We start from the raw sequence: 23,779 nt of genomic DNA on the forward strand, positions 1-23,779 counted from the left end.
GAAATTACAGGGGAAAAATAAGGGCCCCCCCCCTTATGAGGCCCTTCTCAGCAAAGAGGGTGCCCAGAAATAAGCGCACGTGGTTTTACGGTTTTCCTTCCCCACAGCATCCCTGCGTCCCTGTAGTTGAGCACAAAAAACGGCCAGGTCCAGCCAGGAGCGGCCGGGGCCTTCAGCCGCGGCCTGCGCTTCCCCCCCAGGCCCGCCCCGGGCCGGGGCCGCAGCCCTGGCGACCCGCGGGCCGCTGGAGGTGGCCGCGGGCGGCCGTTAGCCGGGTGGGGCGTGGCTGGGAGGCGGGGCCATGGCAGCAGCCGTTCGCGTCGGGGGCGGGGAGGAAGGAGGGGCGGCGGGGCCGGGGGATATACAGCGAGCCGCCTCCGGGCTGGGGGCGAGGCCGCCGCCTGGCCCGGGGGCACGGCCGGGGTGTGCGGTGAGGGGGCGCGAGGTGCCGGTGCCGGGGGCGGGAGGCGGAGGCGGGAGGGGAGCCACGGCTCTGTCAGGGGAAGCCGGAGGGGCGGCAGCAGGGCCGGGGCGGCGGTAGGGGGGCCTCGGGGAGCTGTGGCGGGGTGTGGGGGTGCCCGGGGTTGGCGGGTGTCCTGCTTTGATCTCCCCGTCCTCCTCCCGGGCTGCGGCGCCCCGCTGCCGGGCCCGCCTGCCCCCCCCCGCCCCTGCCGGGCGGGCGCGCCGCCTGCCTCCCTCGGGTTTCGTCCCGGCGGCGGCAGCCGAAAGCGCTTCCTGCCGGTGCGGGGGCTGCCGGGTCTCGGGGGCAGCCCCTTGTGCCGCCCCCCGGGGGCGCCGCAGGCTGGCCGGCCCCGCGGCGTGTGCTGCGTGGGGCTGCCGAGCCGCGGGGGAAGGCGTGCTCCGGAGCGGATGCGCGCCATAAAAAGTACCACCCAAGCAGTAAAAGACAGCTTTACCGTCTATATCGCCGGCAGCCGTACTTCCTGCTCGCTTTTGACTCCCCCCGTCCCTTGTCTGCGGGTGCCAGGTCCTCAGCCGCCGGGTTGGGCAGCGCTCGGACCGCTTGTTCGCCTGGAGCAGAGCTGCTGCAGGGAGCTGCAGCAAAGCCCAGCTCCCGCAAACCCTCCGTGGTGACCTCTGAATGTCAGCGGGCCGGGGTGGGGGCTGTTACCCCCGCTCCTCGGGGAGCGGGGCTGGGTTAGGGGAGAAACGGGAGCAAATGTGATTTTCTGTCACCGCAGCAACGCAAGCGTTTTGTGCCTCGGTGGAATGATTTTGAGTGGCTCGTCAGCCTTAGCGATTTGCGTGAAGGTTCTTGGAAGTAGTCAGTTGCGCTAATTCCGGGTTTTGTAACGCTGCTGACTTCGAGAGGCGTTGGGATAGAGAGCTGACAACCTTTAGTGACCGAACAAACAAAAAACCGGTCCTGTAACTGAGCGTGAGAGAACATGAAGAATCTTCATAAAAAATGTCACTAAGATTTTTTGTTTGTTTGTTTGTTTTTAACCTTGGGCAAAATGGGGTGTGTAATAATGTGGAACAAAGTTGAGAGGAGCAATACTTTAACAATAAATGGCAGAAAATTCAAAGGTACAGGACTGAAGTTCAGAATTAAAATGCTTTAAAAAAAAATGCCTGGATTATTTTAGAAACAAAATTAATTTTACAGGTAGGGAGTCTTAACTGCCATGTTATTTTGTGTTGCTGCAAGCAAACCACCAATACGTAAGGTTTTATTATTAATATTTGTGTGTGGTTTTTTTCTGTATTGTTTCCTAGGTTATTTTTGGCCTTTTGCGTGGATGGCTTCAGAGAATGCTCCAAGCATAGGGTAAGAATCTAAGGCTTTTTGGCGTACTTATGTGCTTCCATTATATAAAAACCAAACTAGGTCAGTTATTCAGGAATGGTGAAACTAGAAGTACGTTAAGGTCTTTAGTATAAAGAAAGCAGTAAACCTGTGCACCTGAATGCCTTAGAACATGTGATGTTCATAGAAATACAGAAAATTTGGCACAAAAATACGTGAGAGTGGCCTCCATGGCCTTTTTAGGTATATGAAATGACAATTAAATTAATTCTGTTATTTTTCAGTGCCTCATGCTTTTCAGTGATTTCAAGACAATTCTTAGCGACAAAAGTGGAAATTCCCCTTTTCTCTAATGTATTTGTTTCTGTTCCTCAAATGGTCGTAGATGGCCTTAAACTATCATTTTTATATATTTAGGTGTATTCATTTTCAGTTATCATTTAAAATCTTAGTTGATATTTTATACAGATTTAACACTTTATATTAGCACAGGACTGTTCTCACAAAGCTGTGCTTTTGTTGAATTTTGTCAGTTTGATACTTTGATGGACATCTTGCTCTTTCAGTGCTTGTTCATCAGTCAGGAATGCAATCTCTCTCTCATTCGCAGCAAAGCATTTGAAGTTATAATCCCTATAATCCTTGTAAAGCAATTTCATCTGTGGTCTATTTTGAGGCTGTTCTGGTTATGCGAGTAATACATTTCAGTTTTCTAGTCTATGTTCATTTAATGAATTATTTAGCTAATTTTGATATTTAACATATCATTATGTTTAATTTAAATTTGCACAGCATTCTTCATATAGTCTTAATAAATAGTATAACTTCTCAGTTACACTACTATTTATAGAAAGTCACACAAAGGCTATCTACTCATTTGATTATGTTGTTGCACTTAGTGGATGGTTGTATGAGTAATGCTGCTTTGAGAATATTAGGCTTGAAGAGACTGGTGTCTTTTGACTGTCTCTCCTTGCCATCTGTTGTCTGTTTCCAAGTTTAGAGCTTCTCCTTCTGCAAGAACGGTACCCTTTTTGCTTGCAAAGTGACTGCCTCAGAATTGTCCCTCTAAAAGAGAAGGAAAATATGAGAGTCAAACTGAACAAGCATTAGGCTGTGAGAAATGTTTATCAATGGTTGTTAAATCTGTGATTTTTATAACGGATCAGCTGTCAAGCAACCTCAAAGAAACAACATGTTTCATAAAAATTAAATTTTAATAAAAACATGACTATTACTATATTTTATTTTTAAAAAAATCACAAACAACAAAACCAAAACCTAATCCCTTGCCTTTTTCCCAGCAGTCTACTTTTTTTTACCGTTAGAGCTGTGTAAGAGTACATGATGTAAAAGGAATGATAAACCCAACAAGATGGATGTAGTCTGGTGTTATAGAAGATTCCTGAAGCTCAGTTTTAGCACATTCAACTCTGTTGGATATCTCCTGTTTAACTGATAGGTGTTACAGCTATTTTTCCCCCCTCTCCCCAGCAGAAAACTGGAGAAAGTATCTTTTATCTTGCTTATCCAGACTTGCTTCAGACCTTAGTCTTTAATAACAACTTATTGGAATCTCTAACCAGGTAAATAGGGAGATGTCTAAAAACATAAGTTTCTGCTAAAAATCTTGGGCTTGTGATGGCTGGATGGTGATAGTGTGGCCTAATGGATAAATAGAGTGATTTTGTTTGTTCTGGTTTTAAGAAAGAAATCTTATGCTCTTCTGTTGTTTGGTGGTTTGTTTGTTTTTTTGTATCAAATACAGATGAGAGTGGCTTTATGATAAGATTTTGCCTTGACATGCCCAAGAGAACTAAGTAACATCACAGATAGTACTGTTCAGATTAACGCCACAAAAATCTGTCTCAACAGTTCTATTGTACCAGTTATTGCTGTGTGAAGTTCCACCATTTACATGCTTTCAGCGTTAAACTTGACTTTACTTCTAATAATATTTTGGGGACTTAATATAATTATTGTAAATACATTTGCAGGAATGAAGTGGAAGTCAGCTGAATTCTCTTGTGCACTACTGAGACGAAATGACATTCACATCCGTGGTGAATGGAAGTCATGTCAGCGTCTAACATGGGAGGGAAAGATATGAATGGACAATGTGGCGTGACTCGTTCAGATTGCAAATCTTCTGCCTACTTATGGCAGTACTGGCTATTGTGGTCCTGGTCCATAATTTTTTTCAGTTAGAGGTAAGTGGAACTTCGTTTTTTTTCTCCAAGAGGGCTTGAGCAACGTTATTCCCCTTTGAGGATAAGGTTAGAATTGTGACTGACAGTGCTTAGCTACAAGTTGGATTCACAGAAAATTCAGACTGGAAGGGATGTCTGGAGGTATTTAATCTAACACCCTCCTCAGAGGGCTAACTTCGAGGTTAGCTTGGATTCCGCAGGGTATTGTTGAGTTGAGTTTTGACAGCCTTCAAGGGCAATCAGGTTTCACAACCTGCCTGGGCAGCCTGTTGCAGTGCTTCACCCCACTCATAGGGAAGAATGTTTCTCTTATGTGCAGGTGGAAGTTGCCTCTTGTCCTCTTAGTGTGTACTTCTGACTCCAGTTCCTCTGTAACTCCCCTTTAGGTAGTGAAAGAATGCAGTTAGATCCCCTCTCAGTCTTCTCCAGGCTTAATAAAAAAAAAAAGTCTGATTCCCTTAGTGTCTCTCTTCAGTCATGTATTTCAGTCCCCTAATCATCTCAGGGGTTCTTAGCTGGTGTCTCCAGAAACCAGACATGCTGTTCTGGACAGGGCTTCACCAAGGTGAAGTCGAGGGGAATTATCACTTTGCTCAGTCAGCTGGTTATGCTCTTGTTAATTCATTGTCACAACGCTTTGCTGTTGACACATAGCCGGTTCACTGTCCACCGGAATCCCTAGGTCTTTTTCTGCAGAGCTGTTAGCTAGCTAGTTCTTCTCCAGCCTGTACTGATGCAGCTTTTCTTTGCCTTTTGCTTTTTCCCTCTGCTGTGTCTGACTTGCATGTTTCTTCATTTTACTTACCCCTTCAGTGCAGAGGTGCTTTCAAACTGGGTTGGTCAGTAACCCCAGACTAAAGTCAAGACAGATAAAATCACCAAGGATCCATTCTAGGGAGCCTTGGAGGCTGCCCTGCCCATGGGCTGCCTGCATTGGCATTTGGTGGGGAGGATAATAATGCTTAGCCTAATACCTTGTTAAATCCTAGCTATCTTTTATGCATGCTAGCTGATTGGCAGAATCAACAAATGGAAAACCAGAACTGCTTTATGCTTTTAAGCTGTGTGTATCCTGCTTGCAGAGTATTTTTTTCCTTCTGGCTAGTGATGCTCAAATGGAACGATTCAAAAGAGGGGCTGTAAAATCCCCTCTCGCTCCCAAAAAGATATAGTTGAATTGGAAGAGGTTCTGATAAGGGCAAGGAAGATGTTTAAGAGGTCTGAAATCACAAGTGGCATAGGATCAATAACTAAAGAATGAATGTTTTTTACCTATTCCAGTACTAGTGGAGACATTAAATAAAAACTGCAGATGCCGCATTCAAAGGAAGCAGGGGTGGTTTTTCATGGATTGCGGCAAAGCTGCAGAAGTCCTTGCGGTAAGACTATGTAGCTGCTAAAAGCTTATATTCAAAATGTCTGGATGAATTAATAGAAGAAAATTCCATTAGGGGATAATAAATCTTAAAGATGTCAACCTTAGTGTTCAATAAGGCCCTAACCCATAAAGTGCTAGAAACTGGATTAAGTCTTCAGGAGGTAGTATTACAACATGTTTGGCCCGTATTCTTTTCCCATATACCTGCTGTTGGAAACTACTGGAAGTCAAAATACTGTGTTTGATGGACCTTTGGTTTGAGTTAGCATGATTGTTTTTGTGTAACGTAGAAGGTAGCTCTTCTTTTGTTTCTTTCTGTGGGTTTTTTTTTTGGCCTAGGATGTTGCATGAAGAACAGTTTTGATATTTTGAATCTTAGGAATCTTAGACTATTTTCTTTCTTTCTTTCTTTTTTTTTAAATTAAATTTCATAGAGAAAAGGGCTCTGGCAGAGCTTCAAGAGTGAAATTAAAAATGCAGTATGGGTGTTCATACTGTGCTTTGTCATATCACTGTTCATGATGAGTATCTGTGTGGCTTTGACCTTTACTTATCTGATATTTCAAACTTAGTTAAGTATTGTGTTGCTGGTAAATCTTTACATTGTAACATGCAACTCCTTTTGTTGTCTTGACTTTTCTGAATGGACCTGCTCTGCTATTGGTTTCTGGCTTTGGCACAGCTTTCCAGGCAGTCTAGGTATCTATGCTGATTTTTTTCAGTCAGAGACCACAACCAGAAAAAGTCTTAGAAAGCTTTCACAGAATATCTGTAAGCAAACCTGTTCAGGCTCTGGAAGGAGGGCTTATTGTTGGTTACTGTTGAAAACGTGTTTGTAAATGCATCAGACATGCTTCTCATCCCCAAATCATCCAATCCATCCGGCTAAAGCTAAAGAGCTAAGGCAATTATCAGCAGACCCCACCTAGCCTCCCTGCGTTTTCTCTTTCAGATTTTATATTTTTTTCATGTTGGAATTTTCCCTCTTAAATTCTTAAGCTGCTAATGATAGCCTCTCAACAGTCTTGCCCATGTCAGTATTTTACTTTTCTTACTTTTTGTTAAAACAAACAAACAAAGCCCCAAGCTGTCCACAAAACATTTGATAGCCTGCTTATTGGTTAATTTGCTTTTTAGCACGGAGCAACTCCTCCCTTGAGGTCCCCAGTGGACCACTGCGTTATAGTTCCAGAAGACAGAAACACAGCCAGAAAAAATATTCAGTAATTTTCCATGAGGTATCAGGTTGTTGCCAATAAACAACATCATGCCTTTATGATACAGGAGAGTTTGTATATTTGTAGCAGTCGTCTTCAGATTGAGAGAACCATTTCAGGATCGGTTGAGAGCATTCTTCTATTTAAAAGTGCTTGGAAAAGAGTGTATGGGAGAGGGGAAGTTTCTTGCAAGGATGAAGGAATGGTGTGTGGAATCAAACAGCTGAAACTGAACAAAAGAACTATGCAACAATAAATAAAATCTGCTTCTAAACTGCAGGCACCTACAAAAGATAACTGCATCATCTTATTCGGATTATTGCTGGAATGTTTGTCTGTTAGGTGGTGGCTTTTGAGGATTGGCTCTGACGTTTAGAGTAACCCAGCACCCACTCAGTGCTGTGAGACAGCAAAGAACATGAATTTATCTGATGCCTGTCTTAGGCAGCAAATAGGGATGAAGTACCTGGAGTGTAAAATTACTGAAAATTGGATGACTGACCTTTCAGTAATTGGTATTTGTTCAGTTTCAAATATTGTCTGCTGCATAAATTAAGACTGTCCATTGGGCAAACTGGAACTTCCCCCCTGCCCCCCATGCCTGTCGCATGGGAATCTCCTGTGATGTTTCATGCTCTAATGTTAGTGGCATATGCACGTTTACAGCTATTGTTCTGAACATACTAGGCCAAGCTAAGTGTTAGAGTGGTGGAAGATATGGGGCTTTGCGGTGGAGTTCTACCTTTTCAGCAGCAATTTAAATACTCAACATTTTTTATCAGCAACCAACATTATTGCATTTAATGGAGGATAAGTGTTCATTGCAGGCCTAACTAAGTACCCTGTGACCCTTCTAGAGGATCTTTGAGAGCATGGTTGCCTGGGTGTTGTTGTATGTTACATCTAACTTTTGCTTAGTTGGCATGCTAAAAGCTGAGTAGTTGAACTGAAACTTTCATTAGTTCTCCTGAAAATACTGCTTCATTTTTCCCTTTTTTATGACATATTTTATGCACCAGAAACATCTTGTGGATTTGTTTGTGCTTAATTGACACGTAATCCATTCTGTCCTGTCTGTTACTTGGCAGACATCCATTAAATTACTTCGTGATCACATTTGGGTTCTGGTTAACTTCAGAATGCAGCAAATAAAAAATAATTATTAAAAAAAAAAGCCCAAACAAAAAATACCCCCACCCCTACACCACACCCCCCACCCCCTTCCCCCCCCAAACTAAAAAAGAAAAAAACACACACACAAACAAAAACTCCCCTTGGGAATTGCATGCAAAATCAAGACACCTTGAATGGAGTATATATGGAAATAAGGAAAGCAAGACAAGTGTTATTCAATGTGGAGATTGTATTAATAACTAAAAGAATCTTGTGTCATAAGTTAAAGGAAGAGGGCACTTGAGAAATTTTGAGAAATGTTCTTTATCTGCCCTACTTAAAGAAATTTCATTTTATTTTGGCCCAGAGTTCTCCAGGGGCTCAGTGTGACTTCTTAACGTACAGGAGCCAGAGGGATTTGGAAATGCCAGTGAAAGAGAGGGTAGGGAATGGAGTGGGGACAGACCAAGCTATTAATCTGCCTCAGGGCAAGCCATATGGATCCATAGGGATAGGGGAGCTTAAGCACTTGTTTGGAGATAAGCCTGGGAAGCACTTAAGTAAAGAAGATGGTTTGGAAAGCTTTTCTATTCCAGACAAGGATCTTCGGTATATTAGTTGACTCTGAAGCTTTCCCTGCTTTAACTGGAAAATGGAATCTCTGTGACATTTTCTCCTGTGAATAGCATACATGATGTAGTTTACTTTCACACGTAAGCTTACAATTCTGCAATAATACATGGTCCTGTCTGGGCTTGGGAGAGGCCTGTAAAGATGAACAAAGATGTTGCAGAAAGGATGGTCCTTCAGGATGTTGAAGAAGCTCTGGTTTTACCTTCATAGAGATTTTTTTTTTTTTCTCACCTTGAAGATTGAGAAAATATTTGTGGTATAATCTATTCTGCTTGATGGGTCATAACCTGGAGGTGCTGGAGTTTAAGTGACAGTGCTTGTCCAGGACCTCAGCTGCATACAAGTGAAGAGCTTTGGCCTAGTGCTTTGGTAAAAAGTCTGTGTAGGTGTGCTGCTTTAGAGACATCAAACTATGCTCTCTGCCCTCTTTTCTGAATGTTCATTGGCTTGGTGTCCTCTGCATCCATTTCCCCTGGAAGATATAGGTATGCCCTTGGAAAGACTTCAGAAAGGCTAGCTAGGCCATAAACGGGATCATCTCCATCTCTGACAAAAAGACTGGTTTAAAAACCCTGCAGAAATTTTAGAAGGTTAAAAACAATGACAGGTCTGTCTTTAAGACCTTCTTAGATAGCTGTCTCTCTTCTTCATTTGAAAGGATTTTTTTTTTCAGTGTCCTGCCCCCCACCTCATTGAGGTACCAACTATTGAAGAACCAACTGAAAGGAAGAAACTTTCTCTTGAGAACTTAAAGGGGACACAAGAATTAATCAAACACATGTATTTTCTCTCTCCACCCCTCCTTAAGAAAATGCTTAAATATTTTTGCTGACTGAAACATAGTTACCAGCTTGTTGGGTGCATCAAAATATATAGCTAAGTTTTAAAAATACTTCCATGCAGTATTTTCTGTGTTATGTTTGTGAATGAGCAAGTGAAAGGAGGTTGTGAAGCTATACAAAAGTAGAAATTTTGCTTAATTCAAGAATACATGTAGGCAAGATTTAAAGTAGAACTGTGCCTGCGATTCATTCTCAGATGTGCCTGAAATTTACTGGATTAATAAAAGTAACATGCAGCGATACGTTTGCATTTTTGCCTGTTGTGATAGAAAATAGAAATAATTACGAGTTGCCTCATATGGCCTTCAGGGAAAATGTGTTAAATCCTGGGTTGAAATGTAAAACAGAAGCAAAAGCTTCTATTGTGATAACGACATTTTGTGTGTCTGTGGGTACCTGGCAATTTACATTTTATAGTTAAATGTGACAATTTACAATTCCAGATTTTTATAGTTAAGAGGGGTATCAAAAAGAGAAGATTCTGTGTATCCATCCTACATCCTAGCATGCTCATTATCCTCTTACTCTTAAGCCAGTCAAAAGTAACTTCTTACATAATGGGCTTCAAAAGCCTGTGCATTTCTATCACTTGTTAGGTTTACCTTTCTTCTAAAAAAGTATATTGAATCTCTGTGTTGTTCAAATGACTTTTATTTGAATTTGCCAGTATATTAAATGTAGCAGGGGAAAACTACTTAGTATCTACATGTGCGCTAGGTGATATTTCAATCGACTAAGAAAGGTTTATAGCAATAAATAAGGCTGTAATGTAAGTACTGGGAATTTTAGTAAATTACTGAGCAGTTAATTATGGAGGAAGTAAACTGAAAACACTAGGATATTGTTAAGCACCATGACCTTTTAAAAAATTTCAAATAGCATAGTTCTTATTTGTTAGCATTCTTTCAAATCTAAACTAGCATAGTCTCTGATTCCGTGTAAATGGAACATTGTATAATTTTAATCTTTGCTTGAAAAACAATTTGATGTATTTTGCTTCTTTATGAAATACGAGTATGGATAAATTCTACTACATCCACCTGATAATTAAGTTCTCATTAACTGCTGATTTTGTGCATATTTGAGGTGTAAGTTTGGATTTGCTGATTAGAAATCTCACAGGTAGCTCTGAAGTCTTAGACTTAATTTTTAAACTCTTGTGTGGATTAGGGGATGCTCTGGTTGTGTTTCATATGGCTCTAGAAGAAGTTGTATATAGATTTTAAAAATAAAAATCTTAAAAATAATAATAATAATAACTTCCTGTTTAGTCCTAGCTTGTCCTAAACTACTTTACTTACCCACCAGTTCATTAATTCATTGTCCCTGAAGCATTCCTTTCTTTTCTTCAATTTCTTTCTATTTGTATGTTACAGGAAAACCCACATTTCACATAATTAGATAAGAAGCAATGTGAGTGTGACCAGATAAATGACCACAGCTGCTACATGCAGCAGACTTCTCTAGCAGGCCTGTGCAGGGGGTACATCAGATTCATCTGCAGTGTAATATCTCAAAGAAACCCTATTTCCTTGCATTATATTGGGCAGCTATTAGACCTCATTGTGCTTGAAGACTAAAATGTCACTGCAGTAAGAAAATTAAACATGAGTTACAATTTACTATTTAATCATAGACGTTTTGTAATTTTTTTTTCACAATGATGATATTTACAGAGTACACTGGTAGCTAAAACACTGCCACAGAAAGTATTTGGCCTGATTTATATAAAAGCCTCTTAGCCAGAGCAGGGGAACCACAGGTTGCCTACCTGCTTCCTTAGAAAGCCCATGGTCAAAGTAATAGATTTGTGTCTTCTAGTAAAGTTGCTTCATTTGGTCAACTTCAAAGCTCTGTAAAGCAAAGCCCAGTTCTTGGGATCGTTTCCTGACAAAGCACCTGTTATTCATAGCATTTCATTTAATAGCACAGTTTCAGGTAATCTTTTTCCTCCCCAGCACCTGGATCATGACACAGTTTCAGGATCAAATTGGATAACAGAAAACAATGTCCAGCATTCTCTATCACAGACAACCAAAACTACCAGGAAGCCTTACTGTGGTTATAAGCAGCAGCTTTTGTCCAAAAGAGAACAAGCGGAACAGGAATCGTTGCTTGCTGCAATACAGTGGCCAAAACCGTCAGATGGCAAAATTGACTTTATACAGAGCACTGATCCTGCACATAGTGACTTCGTGATTGTGAAACCCAGCGGGTTCTTCAAGGTGGGTGATCAGTTAGAGGTGCTTGTTCGTATGAAGGATTTCCAAGGAAAACCCAAGCACTATGGCGGAGACTACCTACAGGCACGAATTCACTCTCCTCTGCTGAAAGCTGGAGCAACAGGAAGGATTGTAGACTGCCATAATGGCCTTTACAAAGTCTTCTTTACCTTGCTTTGGCCAGGAGAAGTCAAAGTTTCTGTGTCACTTGTCCATCCGAGTGAAGCAATCCAAGTCCTCCTGCGTTTACGAGAAGAAAGGCCAGACAGGGTCTATTTCAAAAGCTCGTTCAAGTCTGGGAGGTATTCGGAGACCACTGAGTGCAATGTTTGCTTGTCTGGAGATCTGCCGGTGTGTAACTTCACAGATCTCTACACGGGTGAGCCCTGGTTCTGTTACAAGCCTCGAAAACTGTCCTGTGCCAGCCGAATCAGCCATGCCAAGGGTGGATATCAAAAAGGTCTTCTGTCGCAAGAGGAAAGCCTCTTTTTCCAAAGGTATGTCTGTCGTTGAATTTATATATACTCGGACAAGTAATAATTTTTTTGAAGCCAAACTCTAGGTTATCGGTAAAATATGACAGATTGCCTTAGAGGAGGCGTGTATCAGCAGAAGCAGGTGTTTGATGTGAGTTGTTGACTGTTCTTTTCCTCCCCATTCAGCTGTGCAAGAACACAGTAATCTTAAACTAAAGAAACTTGGAGTGTAGTCCTTTCTCTCTGCTTTGAATTCAACTCTGGTGCACCTGCTAAATTTCCCAAGAGCTTGCTGTCTAAATCTGGTGGTGGTTTGGGGGACTGTTTCCTCATTTTTTGTTTCCACAGCTACACTTTCAATATCAATAACAATGCTTTGAGATATATTTTTGGCCAAGTCTGAACTACCTAAAGAAGGTCCAGGTTTTAGGCTTATTTTTTTACACAAAATACCAATTGCTCTTATCCTCAGGAAGAGCCATCTTACATGCAATGTAATGTGTTCCTTGTTGCTCAGTATGACTTTCAAATATTAGGAAAAAGATTAAGCCAGCCATGAAGAAAACACCTTTTAGAACAAACTGCTGAGCAAGACCTGTGCAATGGAAAAGATCTCTGCGTGTTATATAAAGTGTCAGACTAAATTAATTTTACAGTCGTCTTTTTCTTCTGCATTCAGTGTTTAAAAAAAAAAAAATCTCTTAGTGCATGGGTAGACATGAGAGAACTGCTTCTACCCTCAGCTGAAATTAGACACAGCTGCTGCGTAGTGTCAGAATTGTAGTTGTAGGCTGCTGTCTTTCTCTCCAAAAAAAGCGTTGAAGGAAAGTGTTTCAGCAGTATATCCACTTCAGGCTTAAATTGGGAAAGATTTTACAGCAGCTCCACATAGTTGGGTTAGCATGCACACATGTTTGTAACTGAAGACCAGAGTCAAAAGTAAATATTAATGGAATTGGTTTTTGGCTATCCCTTATCAGGTCTGTAAGTGGGTCTTTTGACTTTCTGTGACTCAGGCAGTTCACCTGTAAAATACAGCTGATATTGATTGGTGATGTTTCCAGATGGGAGTGGGAAATCTTTTTTTTTCACTTGTTTTGGTTTTTGTTTGTTTTGCTCAGCTCTGAGCAAATTTATTTCTTAAATGGAGAAAAACATTAGATGGGGATTCTTGTTAAAACAGCAACAAAAGACAGAACAAGAGCTTAGTATTAAATCACTGCATCTGTCACAGCTGTACAATAGTGATGCGTGACCAACACAAAATTATCAGAATTCATTGATGTCCACAAACAAATACTTATGAGGTCTCTCGGTGTTCAGGGGGATGAGCTTTGTTTCTGTATTCAGCAAATTGCTGTCCTACTGGAAGACCTTATTGCTGGACATCTCTGAAGTTGGTTGGACGTTGGCTAGTACCACTGTCTGCCCCAGAGGCAGCACGCACCACCGCTAGCCTCGTCCAGATCTAGGACTGCTGGTGGCGGTGGTGGTGCTGGACTGCCACAATCTCCGCTATGTACTGCGGAGCAGGCTGTGGGATCGCGGGGGGTTGAAAGCGGTGTTAAGCACCTATCGAGAGCCGGCAGAGCTGGGAGCTGCTGCTGCAGCATACACTTTCAGTGGTTTGTCTCCTGGCAGTCGTACATGTGCCACAAGCTGGGAGCTTCCCATCTTTGTGGTAAATCCCCCAAAGCTTCCTGCGGTGCTCTGATAGCTTGATAGCTTTATCTAGGTTTGTGCCAGTAAAAGGGTGCACAAGATTTGTGTCCTAGTGCTATGAAATTCTGAGTTCTGACTGAGAACAGTGATTGTGGTCTCAAAGAAATTAATACACAATGAATTCAGCTATAGGAAGTAGAGTAAACGTAAAGTAAAAAATTCTTATTGCGAGTCCTATGCGCTTATTTGAAGTGGGTTAAGATAAAAGGAGATAAATATTACCGTCAACTTTTACAGCCTTACTATAATATTATTATAATAATTATTATTATTAATTTTCGTTGAAGTGATGTGAATATCAAAAGGCCGATACTCTCCAGTGGACCCGATTCAGTGATTGTAAAGCCCAAGGCATTTACAGGTAAAGTGAGCTTTATAAGAGTCTTGTTTGTAATTTGTAATTAAATTTATAAAAAAAAGAACAACAGGCATGAGGTAATAATTGATTTGTTTGTTTACATAGGATGGAATAGAAGTTAACTTAAATTTGTATTGACAAGGTAAAGGCTTTTGGGTGTTACTGTAATATAAGTTTAGTACTAATAACAAAATTGTCTAAAATTACATATATAAATGGGTTTTTAGCAAAAAATAATTTTAAAAAGTTTGTTCTCTTGCCAAAAGTGTGGGGTTTTTTTCTAACATTTACTTAGAGAAGTAATAAGTCATACAGTAACTGCTCACCAAACTCTCAAGTTAACCGGCTGTGCTGTGTTTCTTGATTTCTTTCTTTGTTAAGAATTCTAACAGATTTTGAAAATTTGCGTTTAAGTATTACTGTCATTTTTATTACCAGAGGATATCAGAACCTACAGTTTTGGACCAGAACCTAGCTGTTCTGTACCCTGTCTTAAAAACAGAACAAAAAGACAGTCTGTACTAAGTTAGACTTAGAGTTTTTATGTCATTCATATCCATGTGCGCACTTTTTGTGCCTCTAAAAAGCCTGCATAAAATGTGATACACAGCAAATTACTTCTTAACTGAAAGCTTTTCAGATGTCTTTTCTATGAGGTTGCAGGGGGCTTCAAAGGTAGAGTTTCTGACCTGAGCAATATGGTCTTAACGGAAGACAGTCTACAACATTTCATGCTTTTAGTTTTGCTGCTCCCTAAAAAAATAGAGTGCTGCTAATAGGCCTAGTGGCGCCTTCCCCTCTTTCTTTCTCCTGATCCTTTAGATGTGTGTGTTTTTTGGTGCTTTTTTTATCTTACATATTTCCTTGTAGAAATTGCTGGAAAATTGATTATATCGCCATTCTTTCAGGAGTTACAGATGATCAAAGCCTGCCTGCATTTCATGGTGATTAATGATGGGTCAGAAAGCATTGATAGGAGTAGCACAGTATTCCCCAGGGAAACTCCTTCTGAGACCAAGAGTCTCTGAATAAATAAACTTAATACATTGGTATAATGATCGTGGATGTATGGATTTGTTAGGATTCATGGCACCCCTGAATTCATTGTTCTGCTGTTGGTGTTGCACATGCCTTTCTGTTTCAGGGTAAATGTAGATCAAGCTGATTTTTACAACTGTCTGAAATATAAGCTTTTATTTCTGTTCTTGCTTTGTAACTTCAGACTGGAGCTTTTACTCTTTTCTACAAAATTCAAAAGCCATTGCTTTCTGAACTCTGGAGCAAAACTGGTATGATATTGTACACATATTGAAATGCTGGTGTTAGGTTTAGTGTGAAGAACCAAAAAGTTGTTCTAGTACCATTTTATATATGCATAGTCTAAGAATCAGTTTAAGAGGTTAAAAATTGAAATGTTTTTACATCAAAACTTAAGAAACAAATGAACTGAAGTTGTGAATTAACATAATGAATTAGTCTTTAACTATGTGACCACATGAAGAGTTTTTTCCTTTGCATTGTAGGATTCCTGTTTCATACATATTGGATGAGTCATCATTTCTTGTTGGGTTTTTTCTATTTCTTTGTTGTCCCTGATGCCTGATTTAAAGACTCATCCAAAGATTAAATTCTCTAATGGCTTCTTCTGTGGTACTCATGATTATAGGCTTTGTGTTATACAAATGTAGTAGTAGTTTGCTTTTTACGGTATCCCTGTGAGATCTAAGGAGGTTTACACCTACTAATGCAAGGCACAGAGAATATAGTATAGAAATAGGGAGGGCAAAAATGCCTATTACGAATGGGTGTTTAAAGATGCTTATGGCCTGATTTTTTTGAGTGTTTAGATTTTGGTTACACTTCTATTATCACAGACTGGTAGGGGTTGGAAGGGACCTCTGGAGATCACCTTGTCCAACCCCCCTGCTTGAGCAGGCACACCCAGAGCAGGGGGCACAGGAACGGATCCAGGTGGGTTTTGAATGTCTCCACGGAAGGAGACTCCACAGCCTCTCTGGGCAGCCTGTGCCACTGCTCTGGCACCCTTTCAGGAAAGAAGTGTTTTCTCAAATTGAGGTGGAATTTCCTGTGTTCGACCTTGTGCCCATTGCCCCTTGTCCTGTCATTGGGCACTAATGAAAAGAGCCTAGTCCCATCGTCCTGACACCCACCCTTTAGATATTTATAGGTATTGATGAAATTGCCTCTCAGTCTTCTCTTCTCCAGGCTAAACAAATGCAAGTTTCTCAGCCTTTCCTCATAAGGGAGATGCTCCAGTCCCCTGATCATCTTGGTAGCTCTCTGCTGGACTTGCTCAAGGACTTCCACATCCTTCTCAAAGTGGGGGACTCAAAACTGGACACAGTACTCCAAATGTGGTCTCACTAGGGCTGAGTAGAGGGGGACAATAACCTCTCTCAATCTGCTGGCCACCCTCCTTTTAATGCATCCCAGGACACCATTGGCCTTCTTGGCCACAAGGGAACATTGTTGGCTCATGGTCAGCTTGTCCACCAGCACTCCCAGGTCCTTCTCAGCAAAGCAGCTTTCGAGTAGTTCAGCCCCCAGCCTGTCCTGGTGCATGGGGTTGTTCCTCCCCAGGTGCAGGACCTTGCACTTGCTCTTGATGATTTTCGTCATGTTGCCCTCGGCCCAGCTCTCCAGCCTGTCCAGGTCTCACTGGATGGCAGCACAGCCTTCTGGTGTATCAGCCACTCCTCCCAGCTTGGTATCATCAGCAAACTTGCTGATGTTACACTCTGTCCCATCATCAAGGTCATTGATGAATATATTAAACAGGACTGGACCCAGCACAGACCCCTGGGGAGCACTGTTAGTGACAGGCCTCCATCCAGACTCTGCCCCATTGACCATGACCCTCTGAGTCCTGTTGTTGAGCCAGTTCTCAATCCACCTCACTGTCCACTTATCCAATCCACACCTCCTTAGCTTGCCTGTGAGGATGGTACGGGAGACAGTGTCGAATGCCTTACTGAAGCTGAGATAGACAACATCCACTCCTCTCCCTTCATCAACCCAGCCAGTCACGCCATCGTAGAAGGCTATCAGGTTGGTCAAGCATGATCTTCCTTTGGTGAATCCATGTTGACTAATTCTGATAACCTTCTTGTCCTCTACATGCCTGGAGATGACCTCCAGGTTGAACTGTTCCATCACCTTTCCAAGGATGGAGGTGAGGCTGACTGGCCTATAGTTCTCCAGGCCCTCCTTCTTGCCCTTTTTGAAGTTTGGAGTGACCTTTGCTGTCCTCCGGTCCTTGGGCACCTCTCCTGTCCTCCACGACCTTTCAAAGATGATGGAGAGTGGCTCAGCAAGAACATCTGCCAACTCCCTCAGCACTTGAGGGCGCATCCCATTGGGGCCCGTGGATTTGTGAGGATCCAGTTTGCATAGGTGATCTCTGACCCAGTCTTTTTCAACCGATGGTAAGTCTTCCTTTTTCCCAGTTTGTCCCCTCTTCTCTGGGGGCTGGGATGCCTGAGGGCCAGCCTTAGCAGTAAAGACCGAGGCAAAGAAGGCATTCAGTAACTCCGCCTTCTCTGCATCCTGCGTCACCAGGGCCCCTTACTTGTTCAGCAGTGGGCTCACTGTATCCCCAGTCTTCCTTTTACTGCTGATGTATTGAAAGAAGCCCTTCTTGTTAGCTTTGACACGCATTGCCAGATTTAATTCCAGGTGGGCCTTGGCCTTCCTCGTTGCACCTCTGCATACCCTGACAACATTCCTATATCCCTCCCAAGTGGCCAGTCCCTTTTTCCACATACTGTGAACCTCCTTCTTCTGTTTGAATTTCTCTAGAAGCTCTTTGGTCATCCATGCAGGTCTCCTGGCTCCTCTGCCTGACTTCTTCCTCCTGGGGACGCACCGATCTTGAGCTTGGAAGAAGTGGCCCTTGAATACTGTCCAGCTCTCTTGGACCCCCTTGCCTTCCAGAGCCCTAGCCCATGGGATTCTTCCTTTGTTATAATGAAGCATCTACCAGAGGATGCTTCTGGGCACTGGAATTCCACTGCTTATACTTCTACAGAGTTGTAATGGTCCCCAACATGATTTTGGCCATGTCAATGTGTGCTTTGCCAAACCAGTTGTAAGTTAGGATAGGGCAGGGAGTGTTCTTAACATACGGTCTCCACACCAAGGTGGGTAGAAATGTTAAAACAGCTGGACGTGGCTGCTCTGCACAGCTGGTGCTGGTGCCGGGGAACACCTCTGTGCTTGTTCAGTTGAGGCGTTTGAATAATTAAGCGGTAAAGGAAGAATCTGTAATGACCTCGTGGAAGTTGGATTGACTAGTAGCACGCTGGATACTAAGAGAAGTATGGCAGTGTTGACTGACGTGACCATGAGGTGGCACCCTCTCTTCCAGTAATCTCTGGCCTTTGCTTGCAACATACCATCCAACTTCTGCAAGGTAAATAGGTATCCTACGGAACGGGGCTTCCCTGCTGTGGGCTGCTAACTCCTCAGAGGGCTGTCTGTCCCCCGCAGTAAAAAAGGAAGGGTCTAGATAGCAGAGAGAAAGTATGAAATCCATGGAATTAGACACCCTCGTAGTTCAAAAGGCACATATAAAATTCTTGGTCATAGCTTTAATTCTGGCATTTCCTAGTTTTGGAGTCCTTATGATTCAGGCTTGACTCTTCTAGCACGCGTGGTTGGAGCAGGAGTGTCAGCATGTGTGTTGTTCCATCGGCGGGTGGGTGGGCTGGTTTGTTCGAAGCGGGCACGAGTGGTGTGCGGTGTCACCCCGGGGCGGGTGCCCTGTGCTGCGGGGCAGGCTGGCCGCTAGAGGGGAGCAGCGCGCTTTGGCTGGGGGGCGGCGGGCACGGGCAGCCCCAGGGGCTCTGCTGATCTTTCCACGCCTTTTGCAGCACCCATGATCAAGCATTTCTATTGAAGGGTGAAAGATGTCAGATACTTACTGTTTTTTATTTTATCATCAGAGATACCATTTAATTTCAACCAAGTTAAACTATAGTTGTTCAACCACTGTGTCAGTAGTTGCAGGTTTTGCTGCAGAAGTAGGAGGTGAAATACTCAGGCTTACAAAAGTGTGATGCATCGAGCTTTTTAACCTACACCATACATGATATTCTTTCACTTTAAACTAGCAAAGATGTTTATACATCACTGGCTATGTGTCCATGAAGATTACAGAGGCTGGTTTTGTTGTATGTTAATTTCAAAGAATTTTTCTCTTCCAGACTCAAGCAGTATGGACAGAGCTGAAGATCATATGGTTTCTCCTTCTGGTTATTATTACGAAGACCAGTGGAGGTCCAGAACACACTGGATCCATCATTTTAACGAGTCGGATGATATAACCAAGTGCTTACAAGGAAAAGTAATCCACTTGTTTGGAGACTCTACAATAAGGCAGTGGTTTGAGTATCTGACAGCATTTGTTCCAGGTTAATTTTTTTTTTAATTTGGTTTTGTACTTAAAGACCTTTGCAAAGCTTTATTTCTCTCACGTCAGACACAGAATTGATCTTACTGAATGACAATGATGGAACAAAGGAAGGGGAAAGACAAAACATCACCAGAAGTGCTGGCAAAAAGGCAGTTAGTCAAATGTTTGAGAAACATGTAGGCCTTGGAAGTGGGGCCGCAAAGTATCTGCAAAGCTGTCCTTGTAAAACATTTCATGAATGAGGACCGCTGCTGTGGCTGTGACTTAAAGTGGCCACCTGCGGGCACGGCAGAAGTCACTTAGGGTGCCTGCGGAAGGCCTTGCAGCATCCCAGTGACACAAATCATTTTGGAATGAAGTAGGAAATTACTTCCATTACTGTTGATTAGTTTGGACCCTTTCTTGCATTTCCCTTCTTTTAACATAAATAACAGAATTTCAGTAGCAAATTAGATATTCCTTCCTCATCCCATACCCCTAATGCAGTAAAGTTGTGTTAGAAGAGAGACTTTGAGACTCCTCATTGCATATATGTTGAAGTAATCTTTAAATTTAATGGAGTCTTAAAGTTGCCAGAAGGGTTCCTATGAACACTGGATTCATAGGGTAAAATGGACTAAAGGGGTCTATTCTATTTCCTTTTTCTTAAAAAAAGAAAATTTATTTTTTATGAGAGGGGGAAGAAAACAGTTTGGGAAACTTGGAAAGGCATTGACAGCCTTGTGAAGTTGAAGTATGCTGTCTTGCAAATTTCAACACCCATGAACTCCACTCTGAAATACGCAGCTAGCACATGGATGACACACATCTTCTGTTTCATTTTGGAGTTCTTAGATTTATGTTCAGATTTCCTTACCTACTGCTACTTTTGCCCTTGTTGATAGTTTTAATCTTTTATGCCAACTTTCACTAATGCTTGCTCTTGGGTTTTCAGATCTAGTGGAATTTAACCTGGGGAGTCCTAAGAACGTGGGCCCGTTCATGTCTGTGGACCTGAAGCACAATATCCTACTGAAGTTCCGCTGTCACGGGCCGCCCATTCGCTTTTCAACAGTCTTTAGCAGTGAACTGCGCTACATTGCCAATGAACTGAATGGCATAGTGGGTGGGAGAAACACGGTGATAGCCATTACTATATGGTCCCACTTCAGCACTTTCCCTGTGGAAGTGTATATCCGGCGGCTGAGGAACATTCGGAGATCAATTATTCAACTGCTGGATCGCAGCCCCAAGACTGTAATCATCATCAGAACCGCTAATGTTCAGGAACTTGGGCCAGAAGTGAGCCTCTTTAACAGTGACTGGTATTCCTTTCAGCTTGATTCTGTCATGAGGAAAATGTTCTCAGGAATTGCTGTGCACTTGGTGGATGCTTGGGAGATGTCTCTGGCTCATTACTTGCCGCATAACTTGCACCCAAAAGAAGTTATTGTTAAGAATCAAATAGATGCATTTTTATCTTATGTGTGCCCTCTGCAAACTTAGCACAAGCGGGTTTCCCTATGTCAACTTTTGCTGTAGCCGAAGTAAAGTTGCTCTTTGTTGGAGCTATCGAATCATACTGGATGGTATGGGAGAACTCTGGTTGTTGTACTTGGCATGCAAGTACGAACTGTGGTGGCCTTAACTCTGGGTAGCTGTGATGGGTGGTAAAGAGGAGTTGATTGATTGGGCCATATCTTCCTGTGAGGTTGATTCCTTTCAGCCTTATCACTCATATCTGACATTATTAGAGAGCACCTTAAGTTAAATTGACAGGATTCAATAAGAAATTATGTGGGTTATTAGCTTTACTAGTTGTCTGCACTGTATGCTTAATTTAATCCATATGACACAGATTCTGTTGACAGAGTCTTGCTGCTCAGAACTGCGTGTGAAGCCTGGGAAAGATGTTGGGACCATTCTTTCTCTCGATGTTCCGGAGTTTGAGGGACATCTCTTCCAGTTATATGTCAGAGAAGTGCAGTGTCCGTTCTTGTTTCAAAGTCCTAATTAGAAGTATGAAGGGAGTGTACCAAAATCACGAATACCAATCAAGGAAGCACAGTCAAAATATCTGTAGTATTAAGTCATCAAGAATGTGCTGAAATTTAATAGAGCATACTAGTTAGGCACCCTTGGTGTTTACAGATGGCTGCTAAATAATGCAAATAGCCAGTATTTTAGTTTGATTTCCTGTACTACTGAATTTCTTCTGAGCTTTGATATACTACTACTTGATTTATCTATTATGGAGAAATGTGTATATTGTGACCTCAGTGAAAACACTGTCTCAGGCTGTTTTTGCAAGTTCAAGCTGCAGGCTCACCCACTTGAAGCATTTACTAATTAAAGTATTTCCCTTCCCTGTAAGATAAAGCTATTCCGTTATGCTCTTGCAAAGCTGGGCTTCTGATAGTTGCTGCTGGACATCATTCCTACATTGTGTCTGTATGGAGAAGCCAAGTGACCTGAAGGCACTTGATGGCGTTCGGCAATGGGTAATGGTAACTTGCACACCCTAGTGTCAAGGCCGTGTAATGATGCCCCTTCTATGTTTGGCAGCTTTATAGTTTATTGATGAGCTTCATTGCTGCCAATATAAAAGGTCAAAAAAATTGCACTCAAAAGCCAAACAACACATGGTTGCCCTTCATACGGGTGCTTGGTAAATATTTGAGGTTTTGCCAGTGTGAAAGCTGGTGGCTCTTGGGCCTCTCGGCATGGTGTTTTCTGCTGCTAATTTGATTAAGCTGGTCTATAGTTTTAACGAGTAGTGCTTTGAAAAAAATTTTGATTAAATTCAGCCCCCAGATCAAACAGCAGAGAAGTGTTCCGTGTTGTCTTGTTTCTGGTCCCACTCAGGCCAAAGGTAGTCTTTACCAGTGGCTTTACTGAGGTACCTGTCAGAACAGTAGTGGAGTGCTTCTGAAGCAGCTCATCATGCTCAAGGAGAATATGCAAGTTGAGTCTTTGTGAGCAAACTGGGAAGATTAATTAGACAAATTGGTAGTTTGCACAGAATGGAATAATGGAAATGTCTTCATATTTTAAATGCTTTACTTTTCAGGGTTGCTGCTATGTTAGAAAGATTGTGTTCTTATTCCTGCAGCCTCAAGAGACCTAATGCTATCAGCTACAGGAATAGTGTTTTTTGTTTTGTTCATTTTAAAGGACAGTTTTAAAATGTTTAAAAATGACTGGAGGAGTCGCATACACTGAAATACCATTTATTCTTAGCTTTTCTAGTCAGGCTTAAGGAGGTTCTGTTTGCTAGTTCCTTCTGACAACTGCCTCACATAGTGTCTGTCCATACATTAGCTTTAGGTAACTATTTCTTACTTTAATATGTTAATGGAAGTTTATCCTCTGCTAAAGAGGGACCACACCAATTCAGGTCTGGGAAGGTAAACAACCACAATGCAAAATGATCTTTCATCTTTTCCAGATGTGTTTTTTAAAATAGGCAGAGTGTAAGGCTTTCATCCTGCATAACAAATCTATCCAAATAGTGTTAATGAAAGTAAGACTTCAAACTTTTACTTTGAAGGAAACTACTTAATTTGCGGACTAACCATTTGGGTTTCCTCACAAAGTTATATCATGTGTGAAAGTTGTGGTGGCACGTTTCTTGTGCTCACCGCTGCTCTTCAACAGGAACCTTACATCGCAGTTAGCTACCAAGAACAGATATGGAGGAACGATTTTTTTTTTTAAAGGTTGCGACAATTGAGGGAAAGAGAACAAGGCTGCTATTAGCAAAGGTGTCTAATCGCCTTCTGGTAGAACTTCTGCCTTTTAGATTAATTAGATTAATATTTTATTAACATTAACTTTTAGGTCATGAACTTGAGGGAAATTGCCAGTTAATTTGGAATGAGGGCCAATATTTCACTTCTTTGGGCTCTGGAATAGACAGGGACGAGAAAGGGAGAAACTGAGTAGTTACTCATGTTTTAAGGTGAAGACTGAGGTTGCTATGCTTCCGTATGTCATTCAGTTGAACTATAAATGAGTTTTCATTTCTATTCTCATCTTGTTACCAGTTGCACCAGTCTTGTATGTACTGTATATAGAAACATAGAAGCAATAAAATATTTTTAAATCACTTCCTTTAAACCTTTAAGCTTCTGAATTGATTTTAACATTGACTCTAGCTTAAGGCATTGGTTATTTTTCAAGTTACTTAATATGAAACAGGTCTGGAAAGGAATTTCTCAGTTAAGTATCTTCCTTTACACGTAAAAGTTTATTTCATGAGATTTTTCAAAGCCCTGTCTGCCTTTTCTTTCCATTTTATTCACTTGAAGGGAAGAAATTGTATTATGTTTCATATTTTCATTCCTGTCCTGAGCCTTTTGATTACTAACCTTTCAATACAGAGACATTTTTTTTCTTTAAAATTTATTTGTTCAAAATCCAGC

General features: G+C 41.9%; 1 protein-coding gene across 2 annotated transcripts; it reads left to right on the forward strand.

Moving 5' to 3' along the window:
- Positions 1 to 343: 343 nt before the first annotated feature.
- On the forward strand, positions 344 to 23,466 carry NXPE3 (neurexophilin and PC-esterase domain family member 3). Of its 2 annotated transcripts, none has more exons than XM_064467672.1 (7): positions 344 to 430; positions 1,741 to 1,792; positions 3,769 to 3,981; positions 11,123 to 11,883; positions 13,872 to 13,945; positions 19,168 to 19,374; positions 20,311 to 23,466. In XM_064467672.1, exons 3-7 carry the CDS (start codon positions 3,889 to 3,891, stop codon positions 20,859 to 20,861), a joined length of 1,686 nt encoding a protein of 561 aa, XP_064323742.1. In that variant the 5' UTR covers positions 344 to 430; positions 1,741 to 1,792; positions 3,769 to 3,888; the 3' UTR covers positions 20,862 to 23,466. The 2 variants fall into 2 exon arrangements, with proteins under 2 accessions (XP_064323742.1, XP_064323748.1); XM_064467678.1 differs by having other exon boundaries at positions 344 to 423.
- Positions 23,467 to 23,779: the final 313 nt, after the last annotated feature.

The sequence above is a fragment of the Phalacrocorax carbo genome, chromosome 1 (assembly GCF_963921805.1).
Source record: "Phalacrocorax carbo chromosome 1, bPhaCar2.1, whole genome shotgun sequence".
Classification (NCBI taxonomy): Eukaryota; Metazoa; Chordata; class Aves; order Suliformes; family Phalacrocoracidae; genus Phalacrocorax; species Phalacrocorax carbo.

Excerpts from the sequence above, each read along its gene's own strand:
- NXPE3 (XM_064467672.1), top strand. The coding sequence starts at position 3,889 with ATGTGGCGTGACTCGTTCAGATTGCAAATCTTCTGCCTACTTATGGCA. Across the intron at positions 3,982-11,122 it reads ATAATTTTTTTCAGTTAGAG|CACCTGGATCATGACACAGT; the intron begins GTAAGTGGAACT and ends TTTCCTCCCCAG. Across the intron at positions 19,375-20,310 it reads TCTGACAGCATTTGTTCCAG|ATCTAGTGGAATTTAACCTG; the intron begins GTTAATTTTTTT and ends TTGGGTTTTCAG.